We start from the raw sequence: 18,535 nt of genomic DNA, 5'->3' as shown, positions 1-18,535 counted from the left end.
AATATGAAATATACCGGTGCAATATGCATGCGTAGAATAGTGCACGCACATCGATAAAGATTTCCTCTTTGTATAATAGAAATTTATTGATTCATATAAAGAAACATATATATATATTTATTATGTATGCATTAACGAAATTCATTCGTATAATGCCCTATACAATAATACACTTGACAATTAAAACTTTTACTTATTATTTTCTTATGATAGTTTTAATATCTTTATTGTTAGAGGTAAATTAATATATTCTTTCTAATATATATATATATAAAATTTATTATTCGTTAAAATAAAAATTCTATGATATGAAAATTGAATGTTTATGTGTATGTTATGTACAATATAAACGAGAACGATAGGAAAATAGTTCTTAACATTTTTAGTATTCTTTTCGATATTCGTAAGGAACTGAAATGAATGAAATATAATGCGGTTGAAAACGAAAAATAAAACAATTATGTTTGTTTCTTGTAGTTTCATCTTTAAACATTTTAGAAAGTATAAATATTGCAAAAAGCAAATTTGGTATCTATTGAGATTTGTATATAGATATATACATACATCAGTTTATAATTCGAGTTAACAAAGGGTCAGTACTGCTATGGTTGAATATTACTATTAGGGACATAAGGTATAAGCAAATCTCTCATGACTAAAGTGCGAGGTAGAATTGTACTGATTGCAATCTGTTTGTAAGCAATATATCTTTGATTTGATGTTATCTGACAAGATTGACGCGCTCAGATAAATCAAATTTCTGAAAATACGTACATGTTTGATTTGGGAGGTTATGAAACTATTGTTATAGATACTGAGCATTATGAAGACTTTCTCCAATAAAGCGAAACCAAACGTTAAATACGTACATACGGAGATACTTTCATCGAAGAAAAGTACTGGTGTAAACGTTATTCATGAACATTTTCATTGCCACACCATCGTTTTCGAAATCAAATTAACATGTTTGGCAGAATATTATTATTACAAGATGGAAAACACGTGGGCATTTTAACAATTGTGTGTAAATAGTAAAGAATAATGAAATAAGTGTATATGTAATGACCCTCGTGTTTTTGATACCTGAGTTTTTTCATTGTTCAATTAACATTCTTCCCTGACATTTTGATCCTTGTTCTCAATGATAGTAAACAAAGTGCATAAGTGTATTAAATGTTTTTAAATATCATTAAACAGGGTAAAAATATATGTATATATATATGCTGAAGTTAAAAGTAATTATGAGATTATTAAAATAGAAAGAAAAACTATCTAGGAAACAATTTTAATCCAAAAGCACGGAATAATGTGTACCTTAAATAAAGTTGTAAGTTCTTTATTGATGAACATATAAGCTAACATATTGTATAATATAATATATAGCATAAAAGTATAAAATATAATATTTTAATATGTTTTCAGATATCCAAATTCCTTTATAGGAAATATAACACACACATATTAAGTTGTAAATTAAACAGAAGTTTTTAAATTTGTCACTTAATAAGATATCAAGGTGACATGTTCCCTAATATATGCATGTGGTTATGTTAACCAAATTCTTAGAAGATGTCAGTTGCCTCTTGTTCAAGAACTAGGAGAATGGATACTATAAGTAGTCAAGAAGAAATGATATATGAAAAATGGGAACGTTTTCATAATTGGGTACATTGCATGTGTATTGTTACTTTTGATCTTGAATTAGGTCAAGCTATAGAGGTACCCTTTTATTACATTTTATATTTAATTTTTAATACAATTATTTATTTATAAACTGTTTTTCTTTTACACAGGCTATATATCCATCTCATATCAAACTATCTGAACAAGAGAGATCTAATGTTTGTTATCTTGCTTTTCCCGATTCTAACTCTGGTTGTATGGGAGATACACAATATCATGTCAGAATAAGACAGAGTGGAGCTATCCTTCAAGAGACTAAAGCCTTAAAAGAATACGATAGAAAGTCACCTCCATTTTTACAATGTGATAAAGATTATTATTGGGGTTATGTATACTTTCGTCAAGTGAAAGATAAGTCTCTTCCAAGAGGATATTTCCAAAAGGTTTATTTTATATACTAAAATAATAAAGATGTAAATACAGGATCTTGAAGCATAAATAATAACTTTATTTATATGCTAGAGTATTGTTATAATTACAAAACTGCCATTTGTGAATCTCTTTGGTGAATTGTGTGCTTTAATTGCACCTGAATTTTTTGAAATGGGCAATGCAGTGATGGAAGCTATTGTAAGAGAAATTGATCAATGGCCTCCTCCAATACCAGGCCAAGTAGTGCATTTACCACTTATAGGTGTTTTATTTCAGGTAAAAGTTGATACATCGTAATTCGTATTTCCACCATATGTTATTTTTCATTCTTCATATTTTAGACATATATTCCAAATCAAAACTATAAAGCAACTGCACCTACAATTGCTGCCATGGATCATGCGCCAAATTTTCATGCAACTCGAAGACTAATTTTAACATCTGCCAATGAAGGAGATATGTTTAGAAGTTTAGCTAGTGTTGTAAGTTATGTACATTTATTATGGGAATTAGTATTACTTAGTGAACCAATTGTTGTTATGGCTGGTTCACCTACTGGTTGCTCTGAAATGGTCCAAGCACTTATTGCGTGAGTATTTTATTATATTTCTTAAATAGTTAAAAATAATTTTAATAAGAAAATGAAATAAAAAAATACGCTATTTTTTAGGATGATTGCACCACTAAAATATTGTGCTGATCACCGACCTTATTTTACAATTCATGATTCTGAATTTAAAGAATATACTACAGATGCTCCATCACCACCTGCTGTAATATTAGGTGTAACAAATCCATTTTTTGCCAAAACTCTACAGCATTGGCCTCATATTATAAGAATAAGTAATGGAACTAGTAATGGTAAGTTCTATGAAACAGTATATACATATTTTTAATATATTTAATAAATATTTTTTATATTTTAGAGAATCAAAGGTACAAAATAAAGAAATCAGAGAATCTCAAAATATTAGATTCAAAGCCAGGAGTTTATACTCAGTATAAACCTTTCCTTCAGAAGGATAAAACTATATTGAAGAAATTATTTAGAGGTATCCAAACAAAGAGGCCAGGGGAAGTGCAAACAGCTCTTTTAAAACGTCATTTGATAGAATTGACTGAAAGTTTTATGATACCTCTTGAAAGATATATTGCAAGTCTTATGCCATTACAAAAGGACATATCACCTTTTAAAGTAATTATCATTTTGTTTGTTGAATGTTTTAAACAGTTGGAACTATAATATACATATGTTATAATTATTTTAGGCTACACCCATACCTGAATTATTTAATCCAAACGATTTCTTAGCTACTTTAAGTAGTGCTGGGCCACAATTAACCACAGGCATAAAAGGAGATTGGGTAGGATTATATCGACGATTTTTCCGTTCACCTAATTTTTCTGGTTGGTTTCATACTAGATACACAGAATTATCACAAAAGTTACAAGTTATACAACTTGAGGCATTATCACAAGCGGTATGTTCGCGTTCAATATAAAAATTTGATCTGTTTTTAAAAATAAAAATGTTTATTTGTTTTATTTCTTAAACAAATTACCATTATTGTAGGATTTAAAAACCTGGGTGCAAGGAAAACAGGAAGTAGAATTGGTAGATATGATTCTTAGAATTCGGCAGAAATTAGAAAAGACTTACGTTGATGAAGTACCTATAGGTAATTCTGTAAGGGAAAAACTTCAAGAAAGAATAAATGACATCACACATACATTGCCAGATGATTTAAAAGGCATTCTGAATCATGAATCTTGACATTACGATTACTGTATTAATTTTAAAACTCGTTAAATGGTATCTCCATTTAAAAACAATTTAAAGCTATCAACATGTGATGAAAGAATTAGCTTGAAAATATTTCCAACAGTTGACGTTGTTGATACATAATAAAAAATTGACTTGAATGAAAAAAATAATGACTAAAATGTGTAAAAGACATAAAAGACATAAAAATGTAGAAAAATAACTGTGTTGATGTACTTTGGAAAAAGTAATTTATTTTTACTTGTAATTCCATTGTTGATTCAAATGATTAAATACTCTGAAGTGGATATTATAGGATGAAATATTCTTTTTATATGTAACATGAAACGTGATACAAAAGTCAATAATGGTGCGTGAAATATTTCATAGGTGCAACAAAAGACTTATGAGCTCACGTTAGTATTCCTACAATTATAAAATGTTAGGTATATTTATCATGTTTCTTTTGTGTAAATGATTATATTGTTTTCTAATATTTTACAATTTATATCTACGTTGTATAACCATGTCTCTTCCTCTAACCATCGTTTAATTTAAACAGTTTTTAATAATATTGGACTCCTTTTTTGAACGTCCAAAAAATATATTTTTTATTCCAAAAGTTATTATAGATTGTCATCGTATGTGAAGGTAACATAAAAAAGAGAGTACTAACTGCTATATGTACATATGTGTTTAATTTGAGATCTGTAAATATTGATATGAATGATAAATGTAATAAAGATTTATTTTAATAATGTGGTTATGCACATGTTTATTATAATCACCTTATCTAATTAAGAGGAATCATTACTTAATTTCTTACATTTAAACTATTTCTATATATTGCTTATATGTACTATTTTTTTTTAATATAATTGCTTTAACTAAATTTTATATTTTTAAGTACAAGGTAGGTACGTTTTGTCAAATCAGAACACAGTTTTCTATCTTCACTCTTATTGGTCGTTAAAAGTATATCTTGATTTTTATTGGTTATATACTGAGCGCGGTAATAATATGTCCATCGAAAATTGTACCAATCCGAAGAAAGTATTCTCACGACAAGATTTTAAAATAAAATACTAACCGTTTGTTGTGGTTGTGGATTCCCGAGCTTTCTGTGAAAGAAATATGCGTTAATATTTACTTTGTTTTGATTGTTTAAATTTTCATATAGCATGTGAAAGCAGGTATTAATCTAACGTTTCATAAGTGACTACTATAGATATAAAGTAAAAGGTATATATTTAAAATTGTTAACAGGTTATTGGTTTATTTAAAAATAAGATTTGTTTTCAGAAGTATGCAATAAAGGAAGAATTTAATTTTTCCATTCATTAAACAATATTTGTTTAATAAGCGCAAAGATATTTTATTTTTAATGTGACATAATTAATTGAAAGTTTTATCACAAGAAGGTATGAATAAAATTTTGATCGTTTTTTTCCATTACAAGGATTAATATAACAAAAGAATAACATATATTTTTCAAATGTTTGTAGATGAATAACACATTAGATTCTATTAGAACTTCTTATAATAATCCTCCAGATGACATGTCATATTTATTTGGCAGAGATCCTAGTATATTAGCCTATGGAAAGAGACCTTGTGTATTAAAGGAAACTAAGAAAAATTTACTTTCTGTTTATGACACTGAAACTCAAAGTGAAGAATCCAATTATACTGTACAAAGTGGTTCTTTAAATTCAGAATCAGAAACTTTACAAACAGTTAAAGTATATTTACGAATGAAACCATTCCCTAAGAAATTGAAATTATCTGAAGAGCAACAAGATGCATATAAAATTATTAATTCCACTACTTTGTTCACAAGATTGCCTACTTTAGATAATAATACCAGCTGTTTCAAGAGATCCAATAGTACCGATATTGTGTGTAGAAAGTTTACATTTACTAAAACCTTTGGACCAGAAACTACTCAGCTGGAATTGTTTGAACAATCTATAAAGCAACAAATGATAGATTTTCTAAATGGACAGAATTGTACTATCATGACTTATGGTAAATATATTATACAATTAAATTTATATATAATAATTTATATAATGTTCTAAATCATTTTAATATAATTTCATAGGTACTACAAATTCTGGGAAATCTTATACATTACAAGGGACTACCACATCCCCTGGAATAATACCAAGATGCTTAGAATTTGTATTTTCAAACATTACACCAAAGTCTACTCCTTCTTATAAACCTATGAATCACTGTGATATTGTTATTTTGGATCCTCTTGAACGTGCCCAAGAATTAGAGATAAAAACCAAGCTACTAACATTTGCTTCTGTAGATAAATATCAGTTTATTAACGCTTATAAAGACATGCAAAAATTATTGCAAGAGGAATCACCTATTAGACCTAGTCAATGTATTGGTGCACATTATTCTGTTTGGGTTTCTTTCGCTGAAATTTATAATGAAATTGTATATGATCTTTTATCAAATGAGTGTCAGAAAAAGAGAACGCCGCTTAAATTAGCGACAGATGCCCATGGAAGAACATTTATTAAAGGTTTAAAGACTGTTTGTGTGAACTCTGGTTCTGAGGCTTATCAAGTTTTAATGGCAGGACAATATAATTTGAAAGTAGCTGCAACTGCTTTGAATGCAAGAAGTTCAAGATCACATTGTATATTCACCATAAAATTATTGAAATATTATATTGAGAATGATCCCAGTTCTGTTGAAGTTAGCACGTATGTAGAAAATAATCTTTTTTATTTTTATTAGATATTAATTACATGCTTTGTTACTTGTTATTTCTCAAATGATAGGTTTGCATTTTGTGATTTGGCTGGATCAGAACGATTAAAAAAAACCTTAAATATTGGAGACAGATTAAAAGAAGCACAAAATATTAATACAAGTCTCCTAGTATTAGGAAGATGTTTAAAAACCATTCATGATGGACAGTTATCGAAACAGAAAATAGAACATATTGGCCCATTCAGAGAATCAAAATTAACAAGACTATTTCAAAAAGCATTATCTGGAAAAGAGTATATAATTTTAATAGTCAATATTAATCCTATACCAAATTTGTACATAGAAACACAAAATGTGCTCAATTTTTCTGCTATTGCAAAAAAGATAGTTATAGAAAAAGAGAAAGTATGCAAGAAAACTAAATCGAGATTTTCACGAATAGTTACACAAAGCATAAAAACAGAAACTGATTGGGATGCTACAGAACTGGAAAGTGAAGGTATGCCTTGTATTATTAATCTTAATTTACAGTAGAATTTATAATTTTGAATTATCTTTATAGACTGGCAAAATATAGTTGATGATAACTCTGATTATGCTCAGTCAGAAGATTACAATGAGTTAATAAGTGAAAATAAAAGATTGAAAAAAGAACTTGCTACTTTAAAAAGTTCTGCATTGACTCGCGATCTGCAGATACGCGAAGAAATGGCTGACACTTATACATCTATAATGAAAAATCTTGAAACAGAATGGAAGTATGTACTAAATCATTCGTTTTCTCTGTGCTAACATTTTTCATGTAAACTTTGTCAAATATAATTTAGGAATCGTATGAAAGACGTGGAAGAGCAACAAGAAGATGTACTTCACTGGTCTGTAAAACAAGTTGAAGATTTTTATAAGGAAAAATTGGAACAGCTTAATAGTCGTAAAAGAAGACGTTCGTCTGTTTCTATTAATAATTTAGATCTAGATGATGACTCCAAAAACATTCAAGAATTAGAAATTGAAAATTCACACTTAACGTCGAAGATCATCTTGTTAAAAAATAGCGTGAAGGAACTTAAGGAAGCAAATCAAAACTTAATAGCTGAAAAAACTAAAATAACTTTCGAACTCAGTTTGTCAAAAGAAGATCTAAAAAATGCAAACAATTTATTAAATGCAGTTCGAAAGGATGTCTGTTCGGATGAAGATGCAACTTGTTATGTAGAAGAATTAAATTCTCAATTATCTGCCAGGGAGGAACAGGTTAAGGTATGGTAATTATTAATTAATACTATATTTATAATTTTCGCGATATTAAACATATTTTTCGTTGTGTATTATTCCAGAAACTTAAGATATTTTTAAATGAAGCAAAACAAGAATATATTGATATTACTACAAAAGAGAGAGAAAAAGAACGTATAATTAAAGAGCAAGAAGAAGAGTTATATGACAAACAGGAAACAATAGATGATTTAGAAGCAGAACTTGCACATATTAATTTGTGTTTAACAGAAGAAACTAAAACAGTTGATATATTTGAAGAAAAATTAGAAAATCAAAATAAAATTATACTGAATTATGAAAACAAAGTACAAGATTTGGAAGATCAAATACGTAAATTGGAAAATGAGAACTTGTTATTAAATGAATTTAAATTACTTAAAGAAACAGTTGATACTGCAAAGAACATAGAACAAGATTGGGAATATAAAGATAATGTATGTTATTATTTATATTTTTAAAATATACCACTGCATCGATTAAGTGCACTAATAACATAAATCCTTATTTTATAGGAATGTAAAGACATTAAAGGTAGAAATATTGCCATCGAAGAAAATTTATCTTCTGATCTCAAAGTAGAAGTAGTAATAGTGGATTCAAATAATAAACATACACAGACAGGTATGTATACATAATTTTATACGACTTTAAAGTCATGATGTAATTTAACATATTATTAACTTTACAGAACATATATCCGATGCTCAAATGGAAGAAACGGTACTGGCAGTAGGCAAAGAAAATTCTGCTCTGGAAGAAAAATTAGTTCGAAGTACAACTGAAATACAAAGTTTAAAGCAAGAACTGGAGTTTGCCAAAATCAAGTTAAAAGATATATCTGAACAAATATGTAATTTAAGAATGAATAGTACACAATCTAAAAACCGCAATGATGAAAGTGTAAAAGAGAAAGTAACGGTAGAAACAGTAGACATAAGTTGTCAAGCGCACGTAGAATCTAATGAAGCTTCTTTACAAACATCTAAGAACGATGTATTCAATAAAAGTAGTCAAACTATTGAAAATATGATAAAAGAAAAGGCTAGCCAGACAAGTTTTACCGAAGAGACTGATGATTATGAGATTATATTAGATAAATTGACAAAATTAATGGTAAAATACGATGACATTAAGACACAGTATGAAGAAAAATGTCTGGTTGGTAATTAAATGTAATATGATGCTCTTTTTTTCATGCTTGCATAATTCTTTTTTTATTTTCAAGATGAAAGAAGAAGCGGACCAAAAGGTATTAGGTTTAGAAGAAAAAATAGAAAAACTTGTTGAAGAAAATAATGAAAGTAAGGCTAATGTAGAAGAATATAAACAATCGATTGATTTGCTTCAGAAAGAACTTTCTTTAATGAAGCAAGATAAAATGCAGGTCCAAGAGATGTTAAAAAATGCAAATAATATTAAGGTTTTTCTAAAAACAGAAACTAGTGATTACGAACAAGAGAGTAAAGAGAATGATGGGCAGCTTCCTTTCACTAAAAGTGACTGTAGTGAGTGTACGGAAGTAGGTTACTTTTTATTATTCTATAACAACTTTTTATACAAATTTTTATACAAATGTAATAAAAAGATTATATATTTACAGAAATTGAACGCGTTGCAAGCAGAGTTTGATAATCATATTTCAAAGGTATGTATAAGTAATATCACCATTCTTTACAGTAATATAATCTGTTTAATTTTATTTTAGTGTAAAAATGACCATGAAGAAGCAACAAATAAGTTACAAAGAGAACTTTCATCCATGGCAGAAAAGTATAATATCAAATCGCAGGTATTTAATTAAATTCATATAAATATACTATATGTATGTATATATTCTTCAGTGAAATTTAATAATTTTTTTAATAAAACTCTAGTGTCTCGATGCTCATGCCGCTAAAATAGTAGAGCTAGAACGTAATCTTGATAGTATAACTGAGCTTCAGGAAAAAATTCGCGAATTAAATAAGAATTTAGAAACATGTCAAGCTGAAAAAGATCAACTGCAAAAGTTATTGGATGAGAATAATGATAAGCTTTTACAACTTGAAGATCGTTTGGGACAAGCAGAGGAACAAGAGCGAGAGAAAGATGCTGAAATTATTTCTCTTCAGAAAGGTTAGTTCAGTATCTATGGTATGTTATTTTAACAAATGATATTCCCCTTAAAGTTACTACATTGTGCATTTTCACAGAAATGAAATTTATGATACAAAAACACGAAGAAAATAATGACAGAAGCGATAAATTAATGGAAATAGAAATGAAGAGTACAATTAAGAATCTAACAGATACGAAAGAAATGCTTGCTCGAAAGCAAGAATATATCGAACAGTTAGAAATGCGCGTTAAACATAGCGAACAAAATGCCAAAATATTAGATCTTTTAGAACAAACTGCTCAAGAAAGGAAAGAGGAGAACGAAAGGTTAAGAACTGTAAATGATGAACTGAGGAATGGCTTGATCGAGAAAGAGCGTGAAATGGAATCATTTATGAAGAATAGAGATGAAATGGTGGCGAAGTATGAAAGCTTAGTAAAAAGTCAACAAGAAGAGTTGGAAAAGCAAAAGCAAAAGGTATTTTCATTGCAAAATTTAATACAGTTTAATAAGCTTTCTTTAATAACTGCCTTTTGTAGTTAATAAAGAATCGTTCTAAAGATAAAGAGTGTTGTGAAAATACATCTGAAGACGAGGTGATACTTAAAGATCGTCGAGTAAGACGTCCACCAAAGAAGTTTACACCATCGTCTCCAAAACAGGATGAAATTTCAGTGATCGATCTTTCTGGCTCGGATTCGAAGTATATTACACGAAAATGAGATATAGAAGAGTAGTATGTCTTTCTAAGTTAAAAATTTATACTGAAACATATTACTTTTATATTTTAGACGAAGTGTAAAACGCACTACTACTTTACCATCTCGGGAAACAGCTTCGGAAAAGAAGAAAAACACCCGTAAAAAGAAATTGTACATTACAGAAGATGAATCTTTCCAAGATATCGAGCCGCTCGAGGTAAGTTTTTAAAAATTTTTCTATAATCTATCGAATACATCATTTATACATTTTGCATATTGTTTGTTTGTTTAGAGTACATTAACTATCACACCGTCAGTATCAACTCGTAAATTAAGAAGCAGACGAAAATAATATATTCTGCAATATATTATATCGTTTAATGTATTGTAAATAGATTGTGCTAATTAAGGACAAATTAATAAAAAGCAGCAGTATTTTTGTATCTTTAAAATGTATTTCGTAATAAAATACCGTGTTTTTTTTAAAAATATGATGCCTTTTTTATTAATACCATTACACTCTAAAAATATTAAATTATGTAAGCAGTTTTATAAATATAAAAGCATTGACATTACATATTATACCACAACATTAACACTCCACAAGTTTATGTTTTTTGTATTCCTACATAGAAGCTTTGGTATTGGAAGGAACTCTGACAGGTAAAAGATTTGTCAACTTATTTATGGTATTTTTCAATTTATTTTTTACGAGGTACACGACCTTTATTGTTACATTCCGCACTTATATTAATTATTCTCTTAATAATTCCGTAATTAATGCTTATCCTCCTTATATTCTCATTAATATTCATAATATATTATCATACTTTCAATGGAGTCAACAACATATATATATATTTTTTTATTTATTTATATTTTCATATGTATATTATGTATATCATTTTATATATACGTATCGGGTTTACGTTCATTCTTATGAGTGAATGCACTGTACCATAGGATAGTTTTTATTACACAATTCACAGAGTCGTTTTGAAATAGGGGGACTGCCGAAGTACACCATGATGATTCATTTTTTCTTCATACTCATTTTTTTTTTTCATTTTTTTTCTTTTGTTGTTTTGGCCATTGAAGGGAAAGACGTTCATTTATCGACATGTACATATTATTATATATTACTTTCCTGATCCATCGTTCTGGCCGCCCAAAAAGATGAAGGACTCGTCGCGAAAATGTACTTTTCCTCACGTCTCATTGTCAGTCGGGGCAAAGAACACACATAAAACGCGGTCTCTACGGGCGCTTGTAACATGTCGCGCGTACAAGAAATATAACACGAGAATCGCTCCATGAACGGAATCATAGAATACAATAATGTACAACAATTTGTCAACGAAAGACACGTTCAACGTCGCGCCACAATTTGCCTATATCTCTCGCGTTCCTTCGATGTTACCTCGTAAGATAAATCACACGATTACCAAGCGTCTCGGTCTTTAACGTGCCCATATACAATGTTTACGTACAACGCGCGTTTCTGTCTTTCATTAACATTTTGACGAACTTAGGCCCGATTAATTGCGATAGCTTAACGTTAATATATATATCTCGTACAATATACATATATCGACCTAACGACTAGTGCGAATTAAAAACTTCACAGCGAGCTGGGTGAAACACGCGCACACGGTGAACCAGCGTTGAGTTCAGAATCAAGTCTTCCTTAAAGGATTCTACTTCCTTTTTACGAATCTCTAAGCTAAATAAACGTATTTCATTATTTTTCTTTTTCTTCTTTTAAATATTACTCTCAAATGCATCGAATCAGTCGGTCGATGCACGCACATATAGAGGTTAACATAGAAAACGTCTGGGAAGAATTGACGAAAGATCTGGACTCAACATGGCGGCGCACGCAAAACGATCCTCTTCCGAACCGGAAGTGCAACGATTTCATACGAATATGATGCTTACTTCTTTTGACCGTTTCTCTTTTCCTTTTCTCGTTCTTTTTTTCTCCCAAATATACGATCGTTCGTATCATCGTTTCTCTTCTCTCGACCTTAGTTCGCATCGATAGCAAGTTCACCCTTCGCCTTGTACAACAATCGAACGTTCTAATATTTTCTCATCGATCGCAGAGCGTACACGTGACGTTGCGAAGGCGCGCTTTAACGAAGATAAAACATCGTGCCGTGAAACGCTAAACTTGATCCAACGCGACTTTTTTTCTGGTCTACGAACGAGAATTGTTGTTTCGACCCGGTTTGTTCGACGAGGTCGAGGAAATAATTGGACGGCATGTCGCAGAAAATCCTGTCGAGAGATTATTTGTTTCCTATCATCATCGATTCTTGTTAATTAGTGCTATTGGTAACTCGAGCCTTTATACGTCACGCGCTCACTCCAAATCGACGTTAACGCGCGCTCAACGATATTAGCGCGGATATTGCAAACACGTAACACATATTAGGATGAGCTTCAACCTAAAAATACAACGTACGTATTTCTCGTGGCGCAACATTAACAAATGCGCCTCTGTAATAATAGTAATAATGACAATAATGGCAATAATAATGTAATACTAACAAAAACATCAACGTAAGTCAATCTTTATCAATTTCTTTTCTCCATTCGCGATTTCTCGTCGAATCGATTTCATCTTTGGCATACAACATCCACGATCAACGAACAACGACAAGGGATCGTCGCGCGTGAAAGCGCCTGACCATCGTTTCTGGGTTGTTTTTCTCTCTTTTTTGGGGAAAAAATATAGCCGACGATACTCGACGATACTCGTTCGAAACGGTGTCCTTCGGCACACGGCAGTGTAATGTGTCACTTCGGATAGTCGTCGATCCTTCGAACCCGATGAAGAAGCGTTCAACAAATCTTTCTCTTCTTTGATTTTTTTCTTTTTATTTATATATAGATGTATATTTATATATTCCGTAGCACAGTGCATTTCGCGTAACATTACATAATACGCTCGATGTCGAAAGTAACATACGTTTATTTATATTAATTCTTTTCTTTTAAGCAATAAATATAATTAACGATCGATATTACAAAGGGGAAAGCTTGGAATTTGTTTTTCTTTCTTTCAACTTGTTCTTCTGTAAATCTTACATAGTCGCCCTTGTGATCGAGAGCGAGTCGTTTAACAATTGACATAAGTGTAGCGTTAAAGTTCTATCGTCTCGTGTGCACACCCGTTCACCGTTCTACGGTTCACGGATCATCGATGGATGGAATTATCGACGGAGGTTCGAGAAGCGAGAGTGATCGACGAAATAATTCTCTTTTTACAACCACCGTAGTACAACTTATCTTCCCGCGTTTCCTTTTTTCCCCTTTATTCTCTCTCTCTCTCTCTCTCTCTGTTCTTTCTCATCTTCATCGTGCTCGAGGATCGCAAACGTACTCACGCATTGTCGAGGAAAACACCCCGTCGAAGGGGAAACGAGGAACAGGCTCCTCTTCCCCTTCAAACTTTTTTTTCTTCCGCTTTCTCTCCCCCTGCTCTCGCTTACAATCCTTTTAACAAAGAAAGAAAAAAAAACAGAAAAGAAAAAAAAACTCAGACTAAGTTTCATTCCCTCTCGCGTTTCCTTCCTCCCTTGTACACATTATTACATCGTCACATCATTCGACGCAGCATCGACGGTCTCGAACATCATCGACCCACCCCCAAAAAGTCCGTTCCTCCCTTTATGGCGATGTCTGAACGATCGCGAAAAAGGGGCAAAGCTGAAAGCTGAAAGGAAGCGGGAAGAAGACAAGATCCCCCTGTTCCAAGAGTCTTTCATCCTTTGCCCCTCTTCGAACAATCGGAGGAAGATCTCCGCGAAGGAAAGACGCGACAATCCACCCGGTGATCTCACACACTCTCAATCTCCCTTTTCTAACGCAGGATGATCTCGAAACGCGACGAGATCGCCACTATCCGGTCCACCGCGAACAATCTCTCGGCTCACTTGAGGTCCTCGTCGTCCTCGTTGGCCAGCAACTCGTCGATCTGTTTCTCCCAATCGTCCTTATCCAACGCGCCGCTGTTTCTGATCGGCGTCGCGTTGCTGTTCCTCTCCTCGTTACCTGTTACTACCTCGTAATCCTTCAGTTCCGCCTCCAATTCGCGTTCCCAATCTTCTTCTGCGGAGATTCACAAGCAGCGTTGTAGGCTAGTTTCAAGCGGGCCACGCGGCCTCTTGTTCGGCGCGTGTCAGTGTACGTATGCACCGATGAGTCCGCTTGGGTGTAAGCGTGTTCGTGTATGTGTGCCGTTTTTAGTTTCCCTATGTGTTGGTGTCTGTGTATTTCAGTGTTCATGTGTATTAGACGAACGATTTATACGAATACAGTAGTACGTGTGTCTGTGTCTGTGTCTGTGTGTGTGTTCTTCGTGTGTTACAGATGGCAAACGATTTTCCACGCGTACAATCGAGTTGTTTCAAGAGCGTGTGCTCCGGCCGCCCGTTTCTCCGCATCGATCTCGCGACACGCCAGTCCTTGTGCCTCAGTGTATCGGTGTGTCGGAATTTAATCGTGTGCCTGTGTTAGTGTTAGTTAGGACGGGGGCGTAGTAGGTTGAGCGGGAGAAAAGAGGTGGCGAAGGGCGAAGGGGAGTAAAAACTGAAACCACACACAAGAATAGAGAACCGAGAAAAGTGGGGTGAACGCGAAACGGAACCGGATAGACGGGTTTCCGGCGTGTCTCGCTACGCTTTTCCTTTCTTCGTTCGCGGCGTACGCGGCTGCTAATATTCTCCTGCAAGGTTTGACATGACCGCGACCATCCTAGTTCCCGTACACGTTGTATCCAAGATTCTAACGCGAGTAATCTTGTCTTCTGTCGGTCGAAATCACGATAAGCGACGTACGTTCGCCAGAGTTTTAGTTGGAAGAAGGCGAAAAGGGACGCAGTCGGAACCGGAAGCAACCGCGGAACGCGAGAGAAACGCGTCCGACTCGATCGATCCAACCGCGAAGAAACTACGTTTCCCCTTTGACGCGATTAAATCAAATACGCCCACTGGCCGTGGATTCTATCGGGAATTACGTGAAACGCGTCCTGAAATTTCCCACATAATCCGTTCGTCGAAACTTGGTCGATCATCGCGAATCGTCATCCCTCTGTACGAAGACCTCTGTCCGTGCCCAAAAGTTTCACCTTACGAACTGCACCGTGTACGAATTATCGTTATTTCCAGCGTAAATTCGTTCCGGACTGATCGAACGAATTGTTTTCACGCGTCGAACAGAGAAAATTGAGTTAACCAAATTTTTCATCGGAAACTCCATACACGTTCTTTCTTTCTCGCATACACGCTCTGTCTCTATAACTAGCTCTAACAGGCTGTGTGTGTGTATATCGATTCGTCTTTACATGCGCTCTCCATGTCAAATCTAGTTCGACGTTCGATAGCACACCGCGACTACATCGAGGCTTCGCGTTCGTGCCACGGTCGTTTCTATTATTTTTACTCTCTCTCCTTTTCGTCGATTTGTTTCTACCGCGTACTGTTTTTTTTTATTCTTTCCTTCATCTTGTATCTCTTTTCGTTTTCATTTTTACTTTTTTTTTTTTATTCTATTTATTTCGAAATCAGGTGCACCGGTGCACGTGCGGATTTTCTCGCGTGCTCGTTTACGCCGCTTAAGCGTCCGTCCACGTGTAAACAACCTCGCGTATAAATTCATTTATTTCCGCTCTCGTTTCCGCGTTTCACGTTACCTCGTCTCCCTAATCGTTAACGTCGTGACGATTTCCTTCTTTCGTTGCGTTATACGTCTGCCCTTTATCTCCCTCTCTCCCACACACACACTCTATTTTTTAAATTTAAGCGAAACCTCGTTATCCGATGTTTTCCTATTTTTCTTTTTCTGTTTCGATACGCATGGTTTTTGACACTCGTTGGAACGTGGACGCGCGCATAAACGGATTGCCCCCGGCCGGTTGTCTTTTTATCTTTCGCGCGATAACTCTCTGTTAAATTGGTTTAATTGAATCGGAAGGAAAATCACTACGAGGACTACACCCACGAGAGACGAGACGAAAGTTTACACCTCGATCCCCGTTTCATTTATTTATTTTTCTTTTTTTTTTTTTAGGTTTTCTTTTAAAACACGTATTGTCATTCAACGAATTTGTATATTTTTTCTCTTTTTCTTTATTTCGTCTTAATTTTTTTACGGTAACATTTAGTAAATTCTTTCTGTTGCCATCGCTGTCTTTTCTTTTCGTTTAAATATTTTTCCTTTATAAGAAGAAGATACCAACTACGATCGGCAGATATTTTTTTCTTTTATTTGGCTATTTATTTCTTTCGTTCGAGTAACTGCTTGATAGCGCGTTAATTTCGCGAAAGAGCCATTAGCATTATTTCAAGAGTCACAGTTTTCGCGTCGTCCTTCTCCTCTATTCGCGCTACTTTCTCGCCGATCTTTCTCATCTCCCTTCCTTACCTCCTTCTTCTTTCCGTTTTCTTTCCACCTACGTTATGTGTTTAATGTTTTCCTTAACGTTTTACAACACGGAGAGAATCGACAAGAGACAATATTTATTGATTAAGAACGAAGACAGACAGACGACAGACAAACGGACAGACATACAGACATTTAATCAAGTTTTTTTTTTATCTTTGCTTGTGATTTTATTACGATTTTTCACTTTGCGTATATTACGTACCCTTTTCCTCTTTTTTTTTTTGTGTTCTTCTATTCATTTTTTACCAAAGGTTCTTTCGTTTCTTCTTTCTCACCCTCTTTCTGCCACGTTCTTTCCTCGAAAGAATCGTCCTCTCATTCTTTCTCTCCCTCACGCACCTATTACACACGATCTCTCTATCTCTTTCTCTCCCTTTCATTCACGCTCTTACTCTCTCTCTCTTTCTCTCTCTCTCTCTCTCTTGCTCTCCCCTCAGCATGCGTATCATTAATCGCGTGTCACTACATCGCTATCATCGATATTTAACGCGTCGTTTCTTGTCACGTTTCAAATCCGACGTGTCTCCTGAAACGCTGCCTTCTACTCGCGGTTTTCTTATTATAGTCGTCTATTCTCCCCAATCCCTTCCTCTAACATCTCTCTATCTCTTCTTTTCGTGTTCGTCTTTTCTTCTATCTCGAACGAAGTCTCGAGTCGAGCGTCTATCAAAATTAACTATCCTCGGAAAAGAACCGTGTGGAAGGGGGTTGGTCGTCGGTGACTTTGTTCGAATCAAACTGGACGACCAACAGATATCGTCAATTTAATAAATATCGACGGAGTACAGCGACGAAATGATCAACGACGAACACGACGACGATAAGCCACGTTGACGACAGTCGCAGTAAATCACGGCGTTGTAATTATATATATATCTATATGTATATATATATAGAATTACGATCGATCAGAACGAAAACCGCGTGACGTAACCCACCCCTAAATCGTTGATCGTCCGTTACGCGTGGCACGAGATCGCGTCGACGCGTAAGGGTTTTTGGGAAACGATAACGGAAGAAACGACAACGAAAAGAAAAGAACGAGAGGCAGCGAAGGGAGAACGAGAAAGCAAACCGAGGGAAATAAAACGACGAGGATCGTACGTCGCGTGAGAACGTCCCCGTTCGTAGTGTCAAGTTTGGGGGAGCGGGTGGTAGTCTGGGAGCAGTTTAAACTTGATAGCAACGAAAAGTTAGACGAAGGAGAAGAAGAATTCGATACGAAAAATGCGACGGAGGGTTAGAGGAGATGGTGGACAAGAACCGAAAAAGCTCACGTCGGTCTTCGAGACGGGGAAAGAAGCTTGTCGTATTTATTTCTGAGGGGTGTGCTTTGGATAATGCTTTTTTATCGGGGGGATATTCCTCTTCTTAGGCTGTTGACAGAATAGAATGGAAAAGCGGTCGTTTAGTCACATCGGGCATTATAAAACTCTAAGTGAGAGGCGAGCAGGG

The 18,535-nt window shown here is 33.9% G+C and overlaps 3 protein-coding genes across 6 annotated transcripts in view; 2 read left to right on the top strand and 1 right to left on the bottom strand.

The window, feature by feature from the left end:
• The first annotated feature begins 557 nt into the window (after positions 1-557).
• Positions 558-4,579, top strand: LOC117234802 (protein DENND6A). Its single transcript, XM_033496342.1, has 9 exons — positions 558-1,327; positions 1,423-1,719; positions 1,794-2,066; positions 2,146-2,331; positions 2,397-2,644; positions 2,726-2,916; positions 2,982-3,250; positions 3,324-3,536; positions 3,629-4,579. The coding sequence occupies exons 2-9, from the start codon at positions 1,570-1,572 to the stop codon at positions 3,827-3,829; spliced, it is 1,731 nt and encodes a 576-aa protein (XP_033352233.1). The 5' UTR covers positions 558-1,327; positions 1,423-1,569; the 3' UTR covers positions 3,830-4,579.
• Positions 4,580-4,913: 334 nt separating this feature from the next.
• LOC117234815 (kinesin-like protein KIF20A) lies at positions 4,914-11,093 on the top strand. Its single transcript, XM_033496366.1, has 18 exons — positions 4,914-5,059; positions 5,120-5,238; positions 5,323-5,845; positions 5,922-6,543; positions 6,622-7,052; positions 7,116-7,311; positions 7,381-7,813; positions 7,891-8,265; positions 8,344-8,452; positions 8,520-8,989; positions 9,057-9,350; positions 9,432-9,476; positions 9,537-9,620; positions 9,706-9,946; positions 10,024-10,406; positions 10,469-10,632; positions 10,721-10,847; positions 10,923-11,093. The coding sequence occupies exons 3-18, from the start codon at positions 5,323-5,325 to the stop codon at positions 10,980-10,982; spliced, it is 4,557 nt and encodes a 1,518-aa protein (XP_033352257.1). The 5' UTR covers positions 4,914-5,059; positions 5,120-5,238; the 3' UTR covers positions 10,983-11,093.
• A 220-nt stretch (positions 11,094-11,313) lies between these two features.
• LOC117234817 (synapse-associated protein 1-like) overlaps positions 11,314-18,535 on the bottom strand; it is a 95,727-nt gene continuing 88,505 nt past the window's right edge. For 3 of the 4 annotated variants that reach the window (XM_033496374.1, XM_033496376.1, XM_033496375.1), the window contains one exon: positions 11,314-14,746. In XM_033496374.1, the coding sequence (XP_033352265.1) occupies positions 14,568-14,746 (179 nt within the window). In that variant the 3' untranslated portion in view covers positions 11,314-14,567. Of the gene's footprint in view, positions 14,747-16,169; positions 18,457-18,535 lie in introns of those variants that run through there. The other variant, XM_033496378.1, reaches the window with a different exon arrangement.

The sequence above is a fragment of the Bombus vosnesenskii genome, unplaced genomic scaffold (genome assembly GCF_011952255.1).
Source record: "Bombus vosnesenskii isolate JDL3184/JDL3185 unplaced genomic scaffold, Bvos_JDL3184-5_v1.1 scf7180000013309, whole genome shotgun sequence".
NCBI lineage: Eukaryota > Metazoa > Arthropoda > Insecta > Hymenoptera > Apidae > Bombus > Bombus vosnesenskii.
The sequence above is the reverse complement of the archived record's forward strand: the minus strand, read 5'-3'. Positions and strand labels throughout refer to the sequence as shown.